This window comes from Coloeus monedula (genome assembly GCF_965178545.1).
Source record: "Coloeus monedula genome assembly, chromosome: 6".
In the NCBI taxonomy this organism is placed as follows: Eukaryota; Metazoa; Chordata; class Aves; order Passeriformes; family Corvidae; genus Coloeus; species Coloeus monedula.
The window spans coordinates 25430948-25448054 of record NC_138786.1 but is presented as its reverse complement, the minus strand read 5'-3'; the positions used below and the strand labels follow the sequence as shown (position 1 = coordinate 25448054).

Genomic DNA, 17107 nt, shown 5'->3' with positions numbered 1-17107 from the left:
TGTGATGTTTACAATTATCACCAGAAGCATCAATCACTCCAATACACCACCAGGAAACCTGCTGAAGCATTTTTGTCAACCCCCCAATAAATCTCCCACCTATACAGCCACCTTGTTTCATGTTCACATAAAAAACATCTATTTTTGTTGGAACTGTGCATAATTTACATAGTGAGCTAAGAAGGTTTTACACAGATGTTGCAGAAGAGCTGATTGTGCTTCCATAACATACCATGGAAGCATTCATATTGAGTCTATAATTAGTGAGGTGCCAAGAAGAGACACGCCACTCAGCTTTGGGGTACTGCAAGCACTGAAGTGGAAATGTAATGTGGAGTGTGTGAAGCCAGGACAGCCAGACCAAGCTTGACTCTGCAGCATTCAATCAAAGAATCCACCCTTAGGGAGACTTCATTTCCCTGGGTTCTCATCCAAGTTCATCTCATGAACCATAATCAGCAGACTAGATCTTCATCATTTTCCTATACTGAAAGTAACTTAGAATAACTCTCGAGTTCAAGAAGAGAGCCGTTATTCTTGAATAATTCTTCTGCTTAGAAAATACAGCAACCATTCTTAAAGAAAGCCACTTGTCCTGAAAGAGAGTGATTATAGCTTATTCTGTAACAGTATCTTGTAGAACTTGATGTATAAACAAGGCCTTGATGAAAGATTATGTTCGAAAGAACAAGAGGCTGTTTGAAAAGCACTGGCATTCTGTACTACCAGAACTGGTCCAATCTGAATTCCAACCACAGATTTCACCACAACGCTATGCTGAATTAGTCACTGTTACAATTGTATATATTTATTCTGATTTAAACTAGTGGCCCTAAACTGACAATATGACTCTCCTCAAGCACCACATGCCTGATGTCATGGCACAACAGATGGAGTCCACAGGCATGAGGTACCATCACCAGCAAAGCTACAAGTTTCTAGCTGTGAGCTTTTAAGTTCCAAGGAACTTCAACATGTGAAACACAACCCAAAAGAATACCAAGGTAGTTCAGTACCAGGAAATAACCTAAGCAGAGAAACCCCTCAAGTGTTCCTGCAGCATAAAAGAAACGTGGTTCCAAAACAACACTTGGACAACACAATGGAGAGAAGGGTCTCAACAAAGTATGATACAGACACTCCCCAAGGACATGGAAAGCAGTATGTTTCACTGTCATCATCTGTGTCAGACCACATCTAAATTAGCTTGTGTTGAATTGCAAGCTTACAAAGGGACAGTTACACCTTTCATAGCTCTATACAAATTAAAGAGAACTGCAATGTATATGTCACACCACTGGGCTTTAAGTGAGGACACCAAAATAATTCACTGCCTGGCTCATAATCACGACAAAAATCTTTGCAGTTCATAGAATCTCTTGCTTGAATATTTTAACAAGTATTTGATAATTCTAGATCAGCAGCTTTCAACCTGGTTGGTGGACTTCAAGAGGTCCTTGAAAGCTGAGGAAAGCGAACATATTACTAACCCAAATTTCCTGTCACTGTAAACCTTCAGAAGTCTATAAATCCAGAGAGGCTGAAAGACACTGCACTAGTCATATAAGAAATAAAGGGTCCAGAAATCCCAGTAAGACACGGGAAATAACATGAGCTAATGAGATGTACTTCAGTCACTGAAGTTTATCATCAGCAAAACAAACACTGATTTTAAGAGACTCAGGTAAACACTGTGGCAGTCCAAAAGAAGTATTAGGAATTGGGACTTTTGGATCCCTTGAGCACAAGAAAAGCCATGTTATCCCCACTACCTTGAGAACAGAATGGCCAAAGCAGTCATCTCTCTATGTAGTATCTCCATGTAAAGCAAGCACTTACTCTGGTCGGCAAATCACCAGGTCCCCTTTGTTGGTGCCATATGCCAATCCCAGGCCTGGCTCAGGCAGCCAGCGAGCAGAGTTTATGCTGACGTGTCTTCTCTGGTCGGCAGGCATTGGGTACAGAACGTTGAAAACTCTCTGGAACAGTAACAGGAGATTACTTGACAGGACAATACAAGGCAGGAGAGCCAAGGCGGCTCAAACAAATGTGCAATTTCCCTGCAGCAGCACAGATGGCCATAGAGACATGTCACTTTACAGGATGTTGCAAGAAACCACTAAATCAGCAGTGAGAGTAAGCAGCTGCTAGAAATCCACACACATGTGCCCCATAATGTTTAATAGGCTGACTGGCACACAGCTGTGGAGCATCCAGCAACCAGAACTGGGTATACTGACAACAATTCATTTAGCCCAAAAATATGACACATGGAAATCATAAAAACAAAGGCAAGGGAAATAGAAAAAGCAGTAATGAGTCAGTTTGGCTACCAAGAATAGACATGGACAAAGATGCTTCAGCATACTGGGCCACTAAAGTATCAGGACTTCGGACGGGTAGGACTGAAGACTGCATTTACAAGATCAAATCATTAAGAGAATTTCTGCAGAAATTTAGCTAGTATTTAGACCTGTCATCACTGCAAGTAACATAGACTTTGAATATGGATTTTCAATGGGATAAATCCAAGGTGAAAGAGAGGTTTTAATCATATTTTCTGGTGGGCAAGCATCCAACCATCACAAGACCTTTCCTTCAGACTTCACAGAAGAGGGGATGGTGGTAAACCAGTAAGCAGGGAAGGGAATGATGGTATGCTGGAACAACAGGATAAATGTTCAGGGGAATGCAGATCAACCACAACCGCACTGCTGAGGTGACCTGAAGCAAATAATTAGAAGCCATTAGGATGGGACTCATCAGCTATCATAATAAACTGGCGCTGTTTTTCTCCATAGCTCTGTTGCCCACTGCCTATCTTGTCTGTTTGACAATTTAACTTGAGAAGCCCGAGGCAGGGATTACTTATCTACGTGCCCTCCAATAGCTAGTACCCTGACCATCCTATACGCAATCAAAGTAAGTCAGAGCAAAACAATATAGCTGCATTATTTCCCATCACCAGTAACAAATTTAACTGCTCCTCTGAGGAGGCCACACTAGACAAGAAAAATGGCTTTCTCTGTATGGCAGAAGCTGGCCACTCTTTGCCTTGTCTCTTAGCAGTTAGTGTATTCAGAGAAGCTCAGTGTTTGGACAGTAGGAACAGGTCTTTAGGGGTTTAGCTAGGTCTTACCCATCTCTGTCATGTCTGTCCCATTCCCCTGCCCTGCCTTGCTTGCTGGGACAGCGGGGAGGGAAGGGCAAGGGGAGAAACAGAAGGGTGGGGGAATCAGATGTACGATGGTAACACTTGTTACCATGGAGATTAGGATGCACTCTGAGATGGGAAGATTGGATTTAGAGGAGGAGGAGGAGGGAGGGGAAAGGGAGGGGTCTGCCAGAACCAGGAGCATAAATTCATAAAATAAGCATTATGAATCTCTCAAGACTGCAAGGGTCTTCCATCATATCCTTCCTTGGCAAGTCAGAATCAGTTTCTCTTCTCCTGAGAATGGCTATGTCACATATCAAGAAGCCACCACCTTCCTGGGCTAGCAGCAAGCTCTGCCCAGTTGGCAAGTCAGCTTGCACAGCTGTTGTCCCACACGCTCTGTAACTAGCCACGCCAAGGCAGGAGACTTGCTGGCTACAGGTGAGCTTTACTGCTTTGCAGTAAACAGTACCCCATGGAAAATGCTCCTCCCAGGACATGAGTCTGCTTTTGACAACCTGGAAGTGCTGGCTGAGGGCTGAATCTCAAAGACAAGACAGCTTTAAAATTCTGCATCAGAATAGTTGCTTCATCATTCCACTCCACTCCATTCAATTCTAAACAGCTTGTCATGCTGAAGAGCTCCCCTCCCCTGCTGCTTCCCACTCCCACGCTAATGGGACAACTCCATGCAGTGTTAAGGGTGATGACATCCGTGCGTGTGGTAATTAGTATATAAAAAGAGAAAGCAGCTGTACTGGCATAATCACCACTCGCAGCAGTAACCAGGACCCAGTTAATCAATCTGATGCAGTCATACAGACTGTCTGTTGCAATTGCATCCATTAGCAAGACCCCCTACTCTATACATAGTGGAAAAAAAAAATTCAAGTTCCTTCAACATCAGCAGGTCCTTCTCTTCAAAGAAGGTCAGAACTCTGCCAGGAAGCATTATTTGTCAAAGATCACCGCTAATTCCTTTTGGATTTTTTTTAGTCTTCTTGTTTCCATTGCTAAATCTTATAAAAAGTTACTGAGATATTTCAACCAAAGTAGCCAGCCTGACAACATACCACAGACTGACCATACCTCTTTGCCAATGGATTGTTTATGTTTTGTAATGCTGAACTTCTAGGAAAAATACTCAGGTTACTACAGAAATCCTACATAAACACAACTCTCCAGTTTCTAGGTCAAGTGACTGCTGTCAGCCCACAAACTCTTAAAATTAACAATACAAACGCATAAAGTTGATAATTCAACAGTTTATTTTCATTAGGGCTGGTTCACAGATTTACTGCAGGCCATGCATAACAGCCATGTTGACAGCCAAGGATTCAGGAATCACTTTAGAAACAGTGCTGTAAAAGTGCACTAATGATCACTTAAAGTGATCTTTAAGACGCTCACCATACCCTATCAGAGTTTCCAGAGAGCTTATTTTTAGTAGTGTGGCAGTTCTGGTTAGGAGATATCACATTGCATCACACTTTATCAGCCCATAATGACCATCAGCAGTCACAGAAAGCTTCCATGCTCTTCACCATAACCAATATCAAACTTGCTCTTAGCATCACTATGCTGCCAGTTCAATAATACACAGACACACCACCAGACATGGCAATTCAGCATTTTACAAAGTTGGCAGCTGCCTTTATTTCCAGATGCTGTTCTGAAATAGTTCTGAATGGTATGTTTCTCTAAATACAAACACTGTGAAGTCTGAGGAGTGTGTGCTTCAGAACATACCTATAGAAGCTTAAGCCTGAACAGGTAACATATGTATAGCAAGCTGTTCTCTTCTTGCAAAAACGATGACATATAAATGTTATTTCAGTACATATGACAGGTCCTACTCCTTCACTTTAGGGCCCCATAACCCAGGCTGAATTACACAGAACAGTTGCTCGACCTGTGCTTACATTTGTAGAAAACCCTGTCTTTGGTATCTCTCCACACTTTGCTGGAGATTCCAGCAGTCTTCTGTCATTTCAAGAAATCCATCTCTCCTTGAGTTCAGGGGATGTCAGGAAGGTAAAAAGTCTTCCTCTAGAAAAACCAAAACTGTCTAGGTACCTAAACTTCCACACAGAAGGCAACTCGTACCAAGGGAAAGCAATATTCACTAAAGAAACAAGTTGGTTGCTTCCATTCTACATTCCTGTAATCATGAAGTGTGGGGAAAGAGTTGGTTGAGCAATTTATGTCTGCACTTTTCTATTCCCAAAAACTGTACTAGAAGCAACTACCTATCTCTTTGGTGTGCCTTTTCCATCCTCACTCAACAGGAGTGGGCATGTACATCATGCACTGAACGCTGCAAAGCTCCTTTCAACACTTCAGAGCCACAGGAAAAGACGGCTCAAAGAAAGCAGGGCTATAAGGCATGAAGAAAAGAAAAATACAGGCCCTCAAATTATTCAGCAAACAAGCCACATTTGGAGTGCAAAGGCCACCTCAAGCCCACTGCTACTGCTTCCCCTCCAACTTGTCACTGCTGTCACATCAGTACTGGCACACCTGTCACAGCCACCAGCTTAGGTGTTTACTTATGGCAGAGTGCCAGGAGAGGCTGCATGACAATCAACAGCCTCAAGGAATCTTTCCCAATGATCTCTTCCTCAATGTCAAGCTGACAGGCCCAGGGCACAACACAAGCACAGAGCTAGACAGTTAATTTATACCTGCCCTGGAGGGGTAAGAAAACTTTGCTAAAAGTCTCTGCTACGTCCTCGTTATTGAGCTAGTCCTTTTGTCTTCCCCTCCCACTCTATCCCAGGGAAGCTGCTGCTTTTTAATAACATCAAATTCCACCTTCCCCCCCCCCTCCCATTTCTGGGATGTGGCAACACTAAAAATCTGGACAGAGCAATCGTCAGTCATCCAAGCAGCAGCAGGCTGCCCCAAGTCTGTGCTACTGCTGCCAGTTGGCGACGGTGCTGCACCACTCGCCTGATCCAAGCGGCACCGCGCCTGGCCAAAGTGGAGGCATCGCATCAGCTGCACAGCCGCCTCTTTGCTCAAGGCCTTCCCACCCCTAAGGAGAGCAATGGAAAGCAGGGGAGTGCTGAACACTACTTGTTTGGCAGAGCAAGATCTTTCTTCTCTCTGGCACTCAAGAAAGAACAAACATGTTTTGAAGCTAGAGAAAAGTTTTGGCACAAGCAGGTAGGAAAACTCAGCAGGAACTCTTGCTTTTTATCTCTTTTAATTCAATAGAGACACTTCTGCTCTCGACTAGATGCATCTGCTTTCAAGATGCCAACAAATTTCAAGCCATTACCTTTGCTTAGCCTAAGCAGCAAGCTGGCTATTAGATCAACCTTGATAAACACCACTTGGGGAGGGAGTGCAGCTGTTGTCTCCTTTACATGGGGAGATTATGCTATCCCTGAAGCAGATAAGGAGGGCTTATAAACCACCAGCCTAAAACATAATTATTAATTTTCAACTGAATTAACACTGTCACCAAAGGCTGACAGACAATGAGAACACACAGGGAAAGAAATATCTGATGTGTTAAACACTATAGAAACCTCTTTGCCGACTGGTGAAATACACAGTTTTGCAGCTACTCTGACCTGGGTTGCAGAGGAAGAGCTTCAGAAAGGATCATTTATCTCTGCTGGATGAGTATAACTGTGCAACCAACAATTGTACCATACACCTACACAGATGCAAAATTTGTATTGGTAAACAAAGTGCTCTTCATATGGGTAGGGGTTATACTATCACAGTGATTGTAGAGGCTGCACAGCTTTGTCAACACAACTGCAGCTATACCAGAGACTCTGGCCAGCATAGATACTTCATACTTTAGCAATCTAAGCTGTGTGAAATACGTCACAGGTGCAGTCCTAAAATCACAGCCAATCCACAACACTGTATTAAGTTCACTGAAATACATCTCCAAGCAAGGCCTACATACAGTCTGAAACTACTCAAAGAGCATTAAAACAAATGCATAAAACTATGAACTCCAATAGTATTTGCCAGAGCAGCAGATAAGGTGCAGTGACAGCATGAAGGCATAAGCAGAGCAAGTTTGACTTCATTTTTTTTGATTGCAAGAACCTTGTCAAGAGAGCATTTAAATCAATTAATTACCTTTTTCATTTTTTTGTCTCCTCCCAATACTGTGTTGCCACTGAAGTATCTTACCTGACATTTTTATAACGTCAACATGTTAACTAGTTCAGCTCTGACATGAAGGTATCAGGTAAGTTTCTATAAAGCATCTACCACTCCCCTGAATACACCACATGTCCTTTGCCAGTAAGCCACCCGCATCACTGACTTGTATTATGCAGTCAATTAGTTTGTGTTTTTCGAAGGCCCAGAAGTATATTAAGAAAAAGACATTCTGACCTGATCTCCTTAACAAATAACACTATATTTCTGCTTAGATTACATTCTTTACTTTGCCTTCTATTAAAGAATTTCACAAAAGATGATGAAATTCAGGCTTAAGACTTGTACTGCCACAAACCCCAGAGCCCTCTACAGCAAAATTCAAGTCTAGCCTGTCTAAAGCAGAGCAAAGCAAAGCAAAACAAACACTCCTTGGGATAACTGACTGATTGCTCAACACATTTGTTCATAAGACAATGTATATCAGCATTTTGAAACATAGCAAGTCTCCCCTTGGTTTGGAAAGAGTCTCTGTGCCTATATGCAGATACAAAGAAAAAGGCACACATTTTCCACAATGAGACAGGGGAAAAGATTTGCTTTTTTGTTCCCAGTCTCTCCTTTATTAGGCAGGTTGGTGTGCGCTGCTCAACCCCTCCCCCACAGCTGATTCTTGCTAACAATATACACATCTTTCCAATAGATCTTCTCTGTTAAAATGGAAGAAGTGACAAATAATGCACTTATCTTTTTGGATTTGTCAGTCTTATTCTCAAATGGATTTTATCGTCCAATGCTCAGCACAAATAAAATTTCTTTCAACTCCATTTATCTTCCTCAGATGCAATAGGATTATATATAAAATTTTTCTTCAGTCTTTACCAATACAACAAACCTCTTTCTGACTTTTTCCTGCACCTGTTGTCCATGCAGAAAATCCTAGCTTTGCTTTCTGAGCCACAGTGAATTAAATGAGAACTCTTAATTTTCAGCAACAACTGAAACCTTAACTGTGGATAGTTGATCCAATTCCTAAAACAGGTCAGCACCAGAAATTCCTGTTGGATGGAATGAGAAACTTTCTGCAAATGTAAAAGATGGTTGGTTCTTTCTGATCCTACTTGATCACAATTTATTGCTGAAATTTCAAATTCAGAGAAGTCTCATTAAAGCACACCTAATCCCTTCTTTCTTTAGATGAGTTCTTTGCATTATCAGCTGGTACTTTATTTCACAAGCCTGCCATGCAACTACTACATTTAAATATAACTAGTGGGAACAAGGTCTTATGAAGAAATAGATCATCTTAGGTAACAAAGCTCTCGCTCAGTAAAATAACACACTTGCAGTGAAGTGGCTCATTATTTTACTACCTGTCTTCCAAAGGCTGCAAAACCAAGGTAATAGCTCCAAAAACCCCCTTAGGGGACTGGTCCAAACCTGGATCTGAAACCTAGGGCTGAGTAAGCAAGAAACTGTTAAACAAAACAATTATCCTTTCATTTGCACATGCACATGGTTGAAAAAGACGAAAGGAGAGAAACGGGAATGCCAAAGGGATTGGAGTGACAGAAGATAGACACGTGTATGTATGTTCAGTGCAGATGCAGAAGCAAACTGAACTGTGCCAACAGGACTGTGCCCCACTGCTACTCTCTCCTGCAAAAATCACCAACAGCTCTCAATGCTGGATCAATCCAATAAAGATACGGTCACTTCTCTGGGAAAAGGAATGACAAACTTTTCCTTCTTTGCCCTTCACTCAGAATGCAAACCAAAACCACTACCTGTGAATTTCTCATTAAATGTCATGCTGAGACTGTAACAGCAACATCTACAGTGTGTTAAAAATCCAATGACAAGAGCAAAGGATTTGTGCACAGCTGCCATTCCACTCGGTTCTCCATCTGCTGAGCCTCAGTAGAATGGCATACAAGATCAAATGTCAACAATATGTTGATGACAGAGCTACATGCATCCTCATCTAGGTGAAAAGAGGCTGTCATCCAGCTGCCTACATGTCTGAAGGAATAAATACTGGAGGAAAGAGCTGGTTCAAATTTAATTCAAGGAAGATGATAGGAAGAAGTACTGAAAAAAGTTTTTAAGAAATTGCAAACAGCATTTTCTTCTCAGACCATGCCCAGTTCAATACAAATTGGTAATAATTCACTTTGGCTCCCTTCCCCCTAAATGACTTGGGCAAGATGACTGCACATAAATAATCTCAGATGTGGAACCATGTTTGCCATAATTTCTTAAATCTAGTTAAAACTATGTACCAAACTGCACTGAAGCTAACAGTAGCTACTGTGGGGTATACAGGCTCAAGGCCTTACCTGAACTGCAAGAGCTCTGCTCTCCAAATACCAAACAAAATGTCTTGGCTCTCAGTTTCACATCCCATGAAGTAAAAACATCCTGAAGAGACGTCATTTGCCTTTTCTTCACACCAGTTTGCTAAAACAGACATTGCTCTGTGTTTAACCATCACATGAGATATTAACACAGTATTTTATGAAGGGTTCTAATGAGTTTTTACAGTTTCCTCTAAGTTCTGCCTTAGCAGGCTTCAGGCAGACACAGCTGAATTGGTCACTGTGCAAGTCTGTGAGCCATCTGCACCCCCAAGGTGGTGCTGCATTTTCCAGTGAGGCTGAATACAGCTCTTTCTTACAGCATGCTACATAAGCAGTGTTTACCAACATGTGTTTTGGATATGATCTGTTTTCCTAAAGATACCTGACAGAATCTGCCAACATACAGAATATATAAAATATTTGGTCTCAACCAGACAATTATGCTCTTCTCTGCTAAAGGAAGGATTTCCCATTTCAGTCAAAAAAGGGTCGTGTTCCCATGTCCTTTCCTAGTATCAAAAAGTGCCTGCAGTCTGTGACTTTGCTTGGCCTTTTGAAAGTCTAAAAAACATTCTATGCAGCTTGACTTCAGCCGAGAGTGAAAAATTTCTTTGGGCAGTAATTGGATGTATTATTTGCAGTTCTACTTGGAGTCAACAGAAGATCACCCTGTTGACCTGAAGATGTCAAATCTTTCTTAAAAGGAGACCCAAGGGACCATACCAACACATTCTTCTTCAAGAACACAGCAAGAAGTTGGTACTTTCTTGCAAACTATTCTTTTTCTCAGAAGTATGCTAGTTCATGTGAACTCTTCCACTGAAGGTAATGTGTTGCAGTAACACATCTCCACGTATTCTCCTACCCAATTTTCTTTCCACATTCCCATGGATTCTGACAAAACTAACTTGTGCCTCAGTGAAGCAAATGTGCAGGGTATTTGCTTTCAAGCTTAAAGCCTGGTCGCTTATGGCTACAGGAGCACACATAGCTCACCCAGAGAGTCAGTGAGCGACCTTTGCAGACCACACTGGATACATTCTGACACTTGCATGAAGCTCAGAATGCAATAGCACTCAGTAAAACTGTGCCATCTTTTCACAAATTCTGTGCATTGTCCTCATTGAGAGTTAATATGCTAAAACAAAAAAAGCTTGGCCTTGTGCTAAAACTTTGCAAGTCTTTCTGTTTCAGGCCCTTCTTCCTGTGGTATTTGGAATTCTCCATCTGTTTACAATGGAAATGTACAAATACTCTGTTCCATCCAGGCTATTGACCGACCACTTAATTGGAATGTTTCCCAAATAGAAGCAGTCTTGTCAAGAACTAATTCTGGATCTCCACAGCCTGCATTTTTTCCACATTCAAAGCACAGTGCAGCATTTGAGATGGGGCTTGGTTAAGTCACTTTATCCCCACAAATTGTATGATTCGTTCTTCAGCTTCATGCCAATCAAATTTTTCTATCACCTACTTCACTTTTTGCATCCTAAACTTAAAAGCTACCTTCAAGGTTTTATTTTAATTTGGATTCCAGTAATCATGTTTTGCTGATATTTCCAAGTTATCTTCCTCTGGGTAAAATGAAAAACATTAAACATTGCAAGGACATCAGCATTTGTGAATGCCAGAAATAAAACTACCTTCTGGCTGTCTTTCTCACTATTACCCACTGCTATCAGTTCCAGGGCAATATGATCCTTAGTCTTCCATGTTTCTAAGGATCTTCAGCTCCAAACAAGGTTCTAATTTCATGTTCTTCGAAGTCTTTTAACCTCCATATATGCTTGGAAGCACATGGAATTCAGAAATCACCCTACACTGAACACTTGAAAACAGACACTCTTTATTTAGAGATTAATTCCACCTATGTTTTCAAAATAGGCTATATAACCTATCCTTACTCCACATTTGGAGTCCTGTCTCCAAGCTTTCTCTCTCTGAAACTCAAATTGAAGACAATTCCCAGCATCACTGCTATCTGTACTACCCCCAAGCTAGAGATCTGCTAAAAGCAATTCCTTCCCTGTACTCTCCAGCTACAGATAAAATTCAGAGATTTGCAAAAAAATCCCACAAGAACACAAGCAACAAACACTTGAAGTTCATGCATACCACTCCTGTTAAAAGTCAACACTACTAGAGAGCTTTTGTTTTTCAGACTGAAGTTTAAAAATTGTTCTTTAGCAGAGCCAGGTTTCCATGTGAAATGCTAATCAGGCCAATCTGAAGGGAGAGAACAGAAAAAGCATGAACCTCTAGCTCACAACTACCACATTTGATGACAATTCATGACTTTATTTCTGAACACAATTTGTAACTGTCAAATCACGACAGCCCTGACCTGTTGTGAACTCTACCCAATCTCTCTGAAATATTAAGAATAAGATGTACACAGACAACGCACACTTGTATAACCAAGGTGCCCCTTAGTAAAATCCAGAAGTGCTGCAGTTCTCACAAAATTTCATCAATGGCCAGTGGATTTCTAGTACAACTAAATGTATTAAAGTTTCATGTAACAAAATTAATTAATTGCATCTTCAAAATCTCTATTTTAACAGCAAGATGGAAGAAACCCTCTAAGCAATAGAAACCTGCATTCCACTGACTGCTAGTTAAGGATGTGGAAGAAGGGTTATTTGAATCAGAAATAATCACTGTATTTCACTCGTCAGCAGTGGCTTAGAGGCCATGTTGCCAAGCCCTACTCTTCTAGTTCATTGACTGCAAATCCAAAGCCATGAGGGAGGCAGGAAGGCAGGCAGGAAGGAAGGCAGGCAGGAAGGAAGGCAGGCAGGAAGGAAGGCAGGCAGAAAGAACTGTCAAACAACTTATAAGAATTCTCAAGAAACGTAATGTAGTATTTCTTCTGGGAGTTTTGGAGTAGTGTATAATTAAAATACCCACAAAATATTGCTTCAAACGTGGCTCTGACTCATTTTTAATTAAGAGTTTGAGTAACAAGTGCTTTGTGTTACAAGCTGTTGGCAGAGGCAACAAAAATGCTTTCTGATTCTAAGGTGCATATTAAATTAGATATTAAAGAATACAGTTTCACCACGTTTCCTAAACCTTTTTGTACTGCATGCTGGCCAAGCTATAAACAGATTTTTACACAACTGAATATGAATATGTCAGCCACTGTAAAGATAGTGCGCTAAGAAAATGATAATGTTTCCTACTTAAAACTCTATTTTCATTTTACATGTCTTGAAAAGTATTACAAAACTTATGAAGCAGTCTTACTGTGAAACTCAAAGCAGAAGAAATACCTGTGGTGGATGCACCAATATTTACAACTAGATGGAGGAGATATTATTAATGAAATTAACAGCTGTATGCTTTTCAAGCTTGGTCCTATGGACTGCACAAAGACAACCAGCAGCACACCAAAATGTTGAAACAATATTCAACATCACTCAACAGGAAGGTTCTTTAACCAAATTAATTCAAACTAATCTAGCTGTGAGCCTGTCACACATGCATAAAGCTCCGAGTCCAAAGCAGTCAGAAATAAGACATTTTTAACATCTTTAAACATGATGTGGGGAGGGGGAAAACAGCAAAATAGTTAGCAAATCCTGCTAGACTGGATGGATTTTAAAACGTGGGGGAAAGGTTTTTGGAAGCTATAAATACATGTGCAAGAAACACGAAAAAAGCAACCTTTAGAATACATGCAATCCATCTGGAGAAAAAAAATCCAGAATTACAGCAGATGAGAAAGACAGAAGTGCAGTGATGTGGAGCAAGTCTGAAAAGCAAGAGTGGGAAAAAACTGTACAAAATTTTCAATGCACCAAAACAGCAACCCCCTCCCCCCCCCCCCAAAAGCTGACCCTCCCTTGATGGTTTCTGACTGCGTAAGTAAAGGCCATTGTCCAATAGAAAAAAACTACTCTCTGTGGGCTTCTGGTAAAACTGTGCTTATCGCATTACGTACATTTAAACATATCCCAGAAGGAGGGGGAAAAAATAAAAAAAAAAAAAAGAAGAGGTTTTTTTGAGAGAATTCGAAAGAGAAAAAAAAAAGAAAGCTGGAAGATTCAATTACAAGAGAAGATTAAGGAATACAAAGCATTACTTCACTGAATTGTGACTAAGAGCAGGGGTACAAGCATTTGAAGACATGGAGATGAAGAAATATAAATGAAACATTTAGACAGGGAGCTTGCTGATTTAGCTGGCTACAGAAAAATGTCTCCAAAAGTAAGGGCTAGAAGCCATAGCAACTGGAGTTTAGAGCAAATGTAAAGGACAGATGAGAGGAAGACATGTGATTTTTGCTAATAGGACTTCTCTGTCTTTACTTATGATATGGTAAAAAGACTGTGGGAAGGGCTACTCCAGTTTCTGGCAGAAAAAATATGCATTTCACTAGGATCTTAAAATAGCTGAAAAAGAATCAGTACCAGGGCAAACTACATTTTTAAAAGGATCAAAAAGGATGCTGAATCCATGTACTTTGTGATCTTATATCCACACAGCTTCCACCAACAGTACCTGTAAACCAAATTGTGTTTTTTTTCATAAATACATTGTAATTTCTGTCTCTTACTTTGAGAGGCCAGAATGGTAGCTCAGAACCAGGTCTGATAAAGTGCTGACTGGTGCACAAAAGAATCCCTTTGTCATTGATCTTCCCTTGCCTTATAATATAGAGCAGATGATGACAATAAACAAGAGAAAATTTTACATCAGCTGATAAAGTGACTCTCTCTGAATCATGAACTGTCTGAAGAGCAACTACAGAATCCAAAGGTGAATCAAGGAATTTCTCCCAGAGACAAGTCTCTCCTCAGTGTCAGGTAACTAGACAAATGCCTCACTGCAACTCTTGTACCCTGGGAAAACACTGCCAAAAGTAATTATAATTAGAGAGGCTTTAAAAAAAAATTTAGAAAAAAAAAAGGAGGAAAAAAAGATTTCTCGTGGAATGAGTTCCTCTGTGGTAAAGTTATCCCTCAAAGTTCATCTCCTAAAACAAGTCACCTGAATACATGGTCTAGAACTTGAATCCAACCCAAATTTCAGCTTTAAAATTACTTAGTTCTGACTCCTCAACTCTCTTTGTGCATTATGAACTGGACATGGCTTTTACTACCTTGAACTATCACTAAACAGCTGTTGTGCTTCACTCATTAAGAAAGCAAGACACACATGTTATGCTTCACTCATTAAGAAAGCAAGACACACATGTTCTCAACTCTACCAGTTAGTGAAAAGACAAAGGTTTTCCCTCAGGTACTAAATGAGTCAGAGTGGATCACGGTTCAGCTGTCCTACAAAGCAGAGGAACATAAAAATAATTCCATCGCCCAAATATGCTCACATATACATTAAAAACTAACTAATAAATAGCCAGCAAAGCACATTTGGGAAAAGCCTCAACTTCAGCTTTGGTAAGCCTCAACTTCAGTTTGCAGGTACGATATGAAGCTTGGCTCCTACCCTTCCCAAAACTGCTGGTGGCTGCTGTCCTAGAGGTTACTTGCTTTTAGGAATGATAGAACATGATCCTGAAGCCTCAGCTGATAAGCTGCCTCAGCAAAGCCAACTGTAGTACCACAAACAAGATGCACATTACCTGAAAAAGCACAAAAGACCTACTAGGTACTCTGAATGATATCTAGCCCTAGGAATGTATTCCACAACACGGAATGTATTCGCTTGTTATCATATTTGAAACAAGAGAAAAAATTCACAATTATGTTGTATTTACATTCTCCTGCCATGTTTGCATGCCTCTGTAATAAACTCCTTCACATGTTTATTATTCAGTGGGTCTGGAGCATGCTACCTCTTTGTTATTATAACCCAGCAACTAACTACCAGGCTGGAGCCAAACACACAGAAACAGAATACACATATACTCACCCTCATAGAGGTTTCTCCGCCATGGGGCTGTTGCAGCCTGAAAACCTGAGCAACCATGTGTTCTGTAGTGGGGTGCAACAGGATACGTCGGGAAGCCAGTCCCACCATAACATATCTGCCCATTGGAGACAGGCTCACAGAAATGGCATTAGGTCCTATGAAGAGAAGAGGTGTTATTTCTCTCATGAGTTGACATCCTGCCCCATGTTTCACCCACACAGGTTTTTCACTCCCTTCCAGCATTCTCATAATGTATGCCACACTAATCTCATTCTTATAAGGGGTAGAGAAGAATAAGGAGACCTCCACAAGTTACAAATTTTACAGGACTTCTCCTTGCTGCAGGTGTTCTATCACTAAGACAATGAAGTACTTTAAGGAATAAAAAACTATTCCTTAGCAGCTCCCCCATACCAGCACCTTATTTGTCCAGACCGTACCACAAGCCTCTCCCCAGCAGTACTGTGTCTGTGGCTGGCTAGATGGCCAATCTAGTGTTTCCTGTTGCTACAATTACTGATGTTAGGCTGTTGCATTTCTTACTGAAGGCTGAAGTTCTGAGGTTCTCACACCCCCACCCACCCTGACTTCTTGCTGCATGCTTACCAAATCTTTTTGTGTAAAGCATCTCGCCCAAGTTGTGGGGTGCCAGAGAATATACAGCCAGTATTCCTTCATCAGGGAAGCCTCTTTGACTGCTGGGAATGAAGGCTGCCAGCAGCTGCCCATCAGCAGAGATATCACAGCTAGCATCATTGTAGATCTTGCAGTTTTGGACAAGCACATTCACAGAGGCTGCAAAGAAAGAAAGGAATAGTCATTAAAGCACTGAGGTTGAACAGAGAATAAAGTAAGATTTAAACTTAATGTTGGACAACGGACAGTACACGCAAAAGGCACTCAAGACATTTAGCTTCCTCCAAAAGTTTATGAAATGTTAATACCCTGATTAATGTAAACCTTGCTCCAAAACGGAGATAAGACACTGCAATGAGCCCAGGAAATTAAATTTACTCACCTCCTGAAGCCCTGGGCCAAGAAATAGTAGCAATTGCACTTGATCAAACCCCTCCCTTTGTTAAGTATAACAGCATCCTTTGCAAAGGACAGCACAGTTTAAACAAGTCTCAAATCATGACATTGACAAACTCCAGCAGCAGTCTCATTAGAAACAGTACACCTTAATTCATTTCCCCTTCTCTTGTGGAGCGCCTCATTCCCGCTCTCCTCATCTCCAATAAACAGGAGGTGAGTGAAAAGCTCCTCCCTGCAGATACAGACATTAATTTCTGACAGCTGATTTTTACACCCATCTTAGATACAGTCACTGAAAAAGGGCAGAGCCTTCTCCAGCCAGTCCTCCATTTAATTACTCGAGTATTTGAGACACTCATGCAAATTAGCTAAGTAACTGTTCAGTAGATGGTAGTGAGCAGCAACCCATAAAACAATAGTTTTATTTTAATCCCTGCTGGTAAATTGCTGGGTGATCTCATGCAAGTGTTTTCCCCTTTGTACCTTGCACACGAAGACTACAAGCTCTAGTACAATCAGGTTCCAAGGCCTTTAAGCACCATCT

General features: G+C 41.0%; 1 protein-coding gene across 2 annotated transcripts in view; it reads right to left on the bottom strand.

Annotated features, from left to right (window-relative positions):
* Positions 1–17107, bottom strand: part of AMBRA1 (autophagy and beclin 1 regulator 1) — a 129449-nt gene that overhangs the window by 27051 nt on the left and 85291 nt on the right. For both annotated transcript variants that reach the window (XM_082283152.1, XM_082283153.1), the window contains 3 exons: positions 16135–16323; positions 15529–15683; positions 1840–1979 (listed from right to left, as the gene is read on the bottom strand). In XM_082283152.1, coding sequence (XP_082139278.1) covers positions 1840–1979; positions 15529–15683; positions 16135–16323 — 484 coding nt within the window. The remainder of the gene's footprint in view (positions 1–1839; positions 1980–15528; positions 15684–16134; positions 16324–17107) is intronic.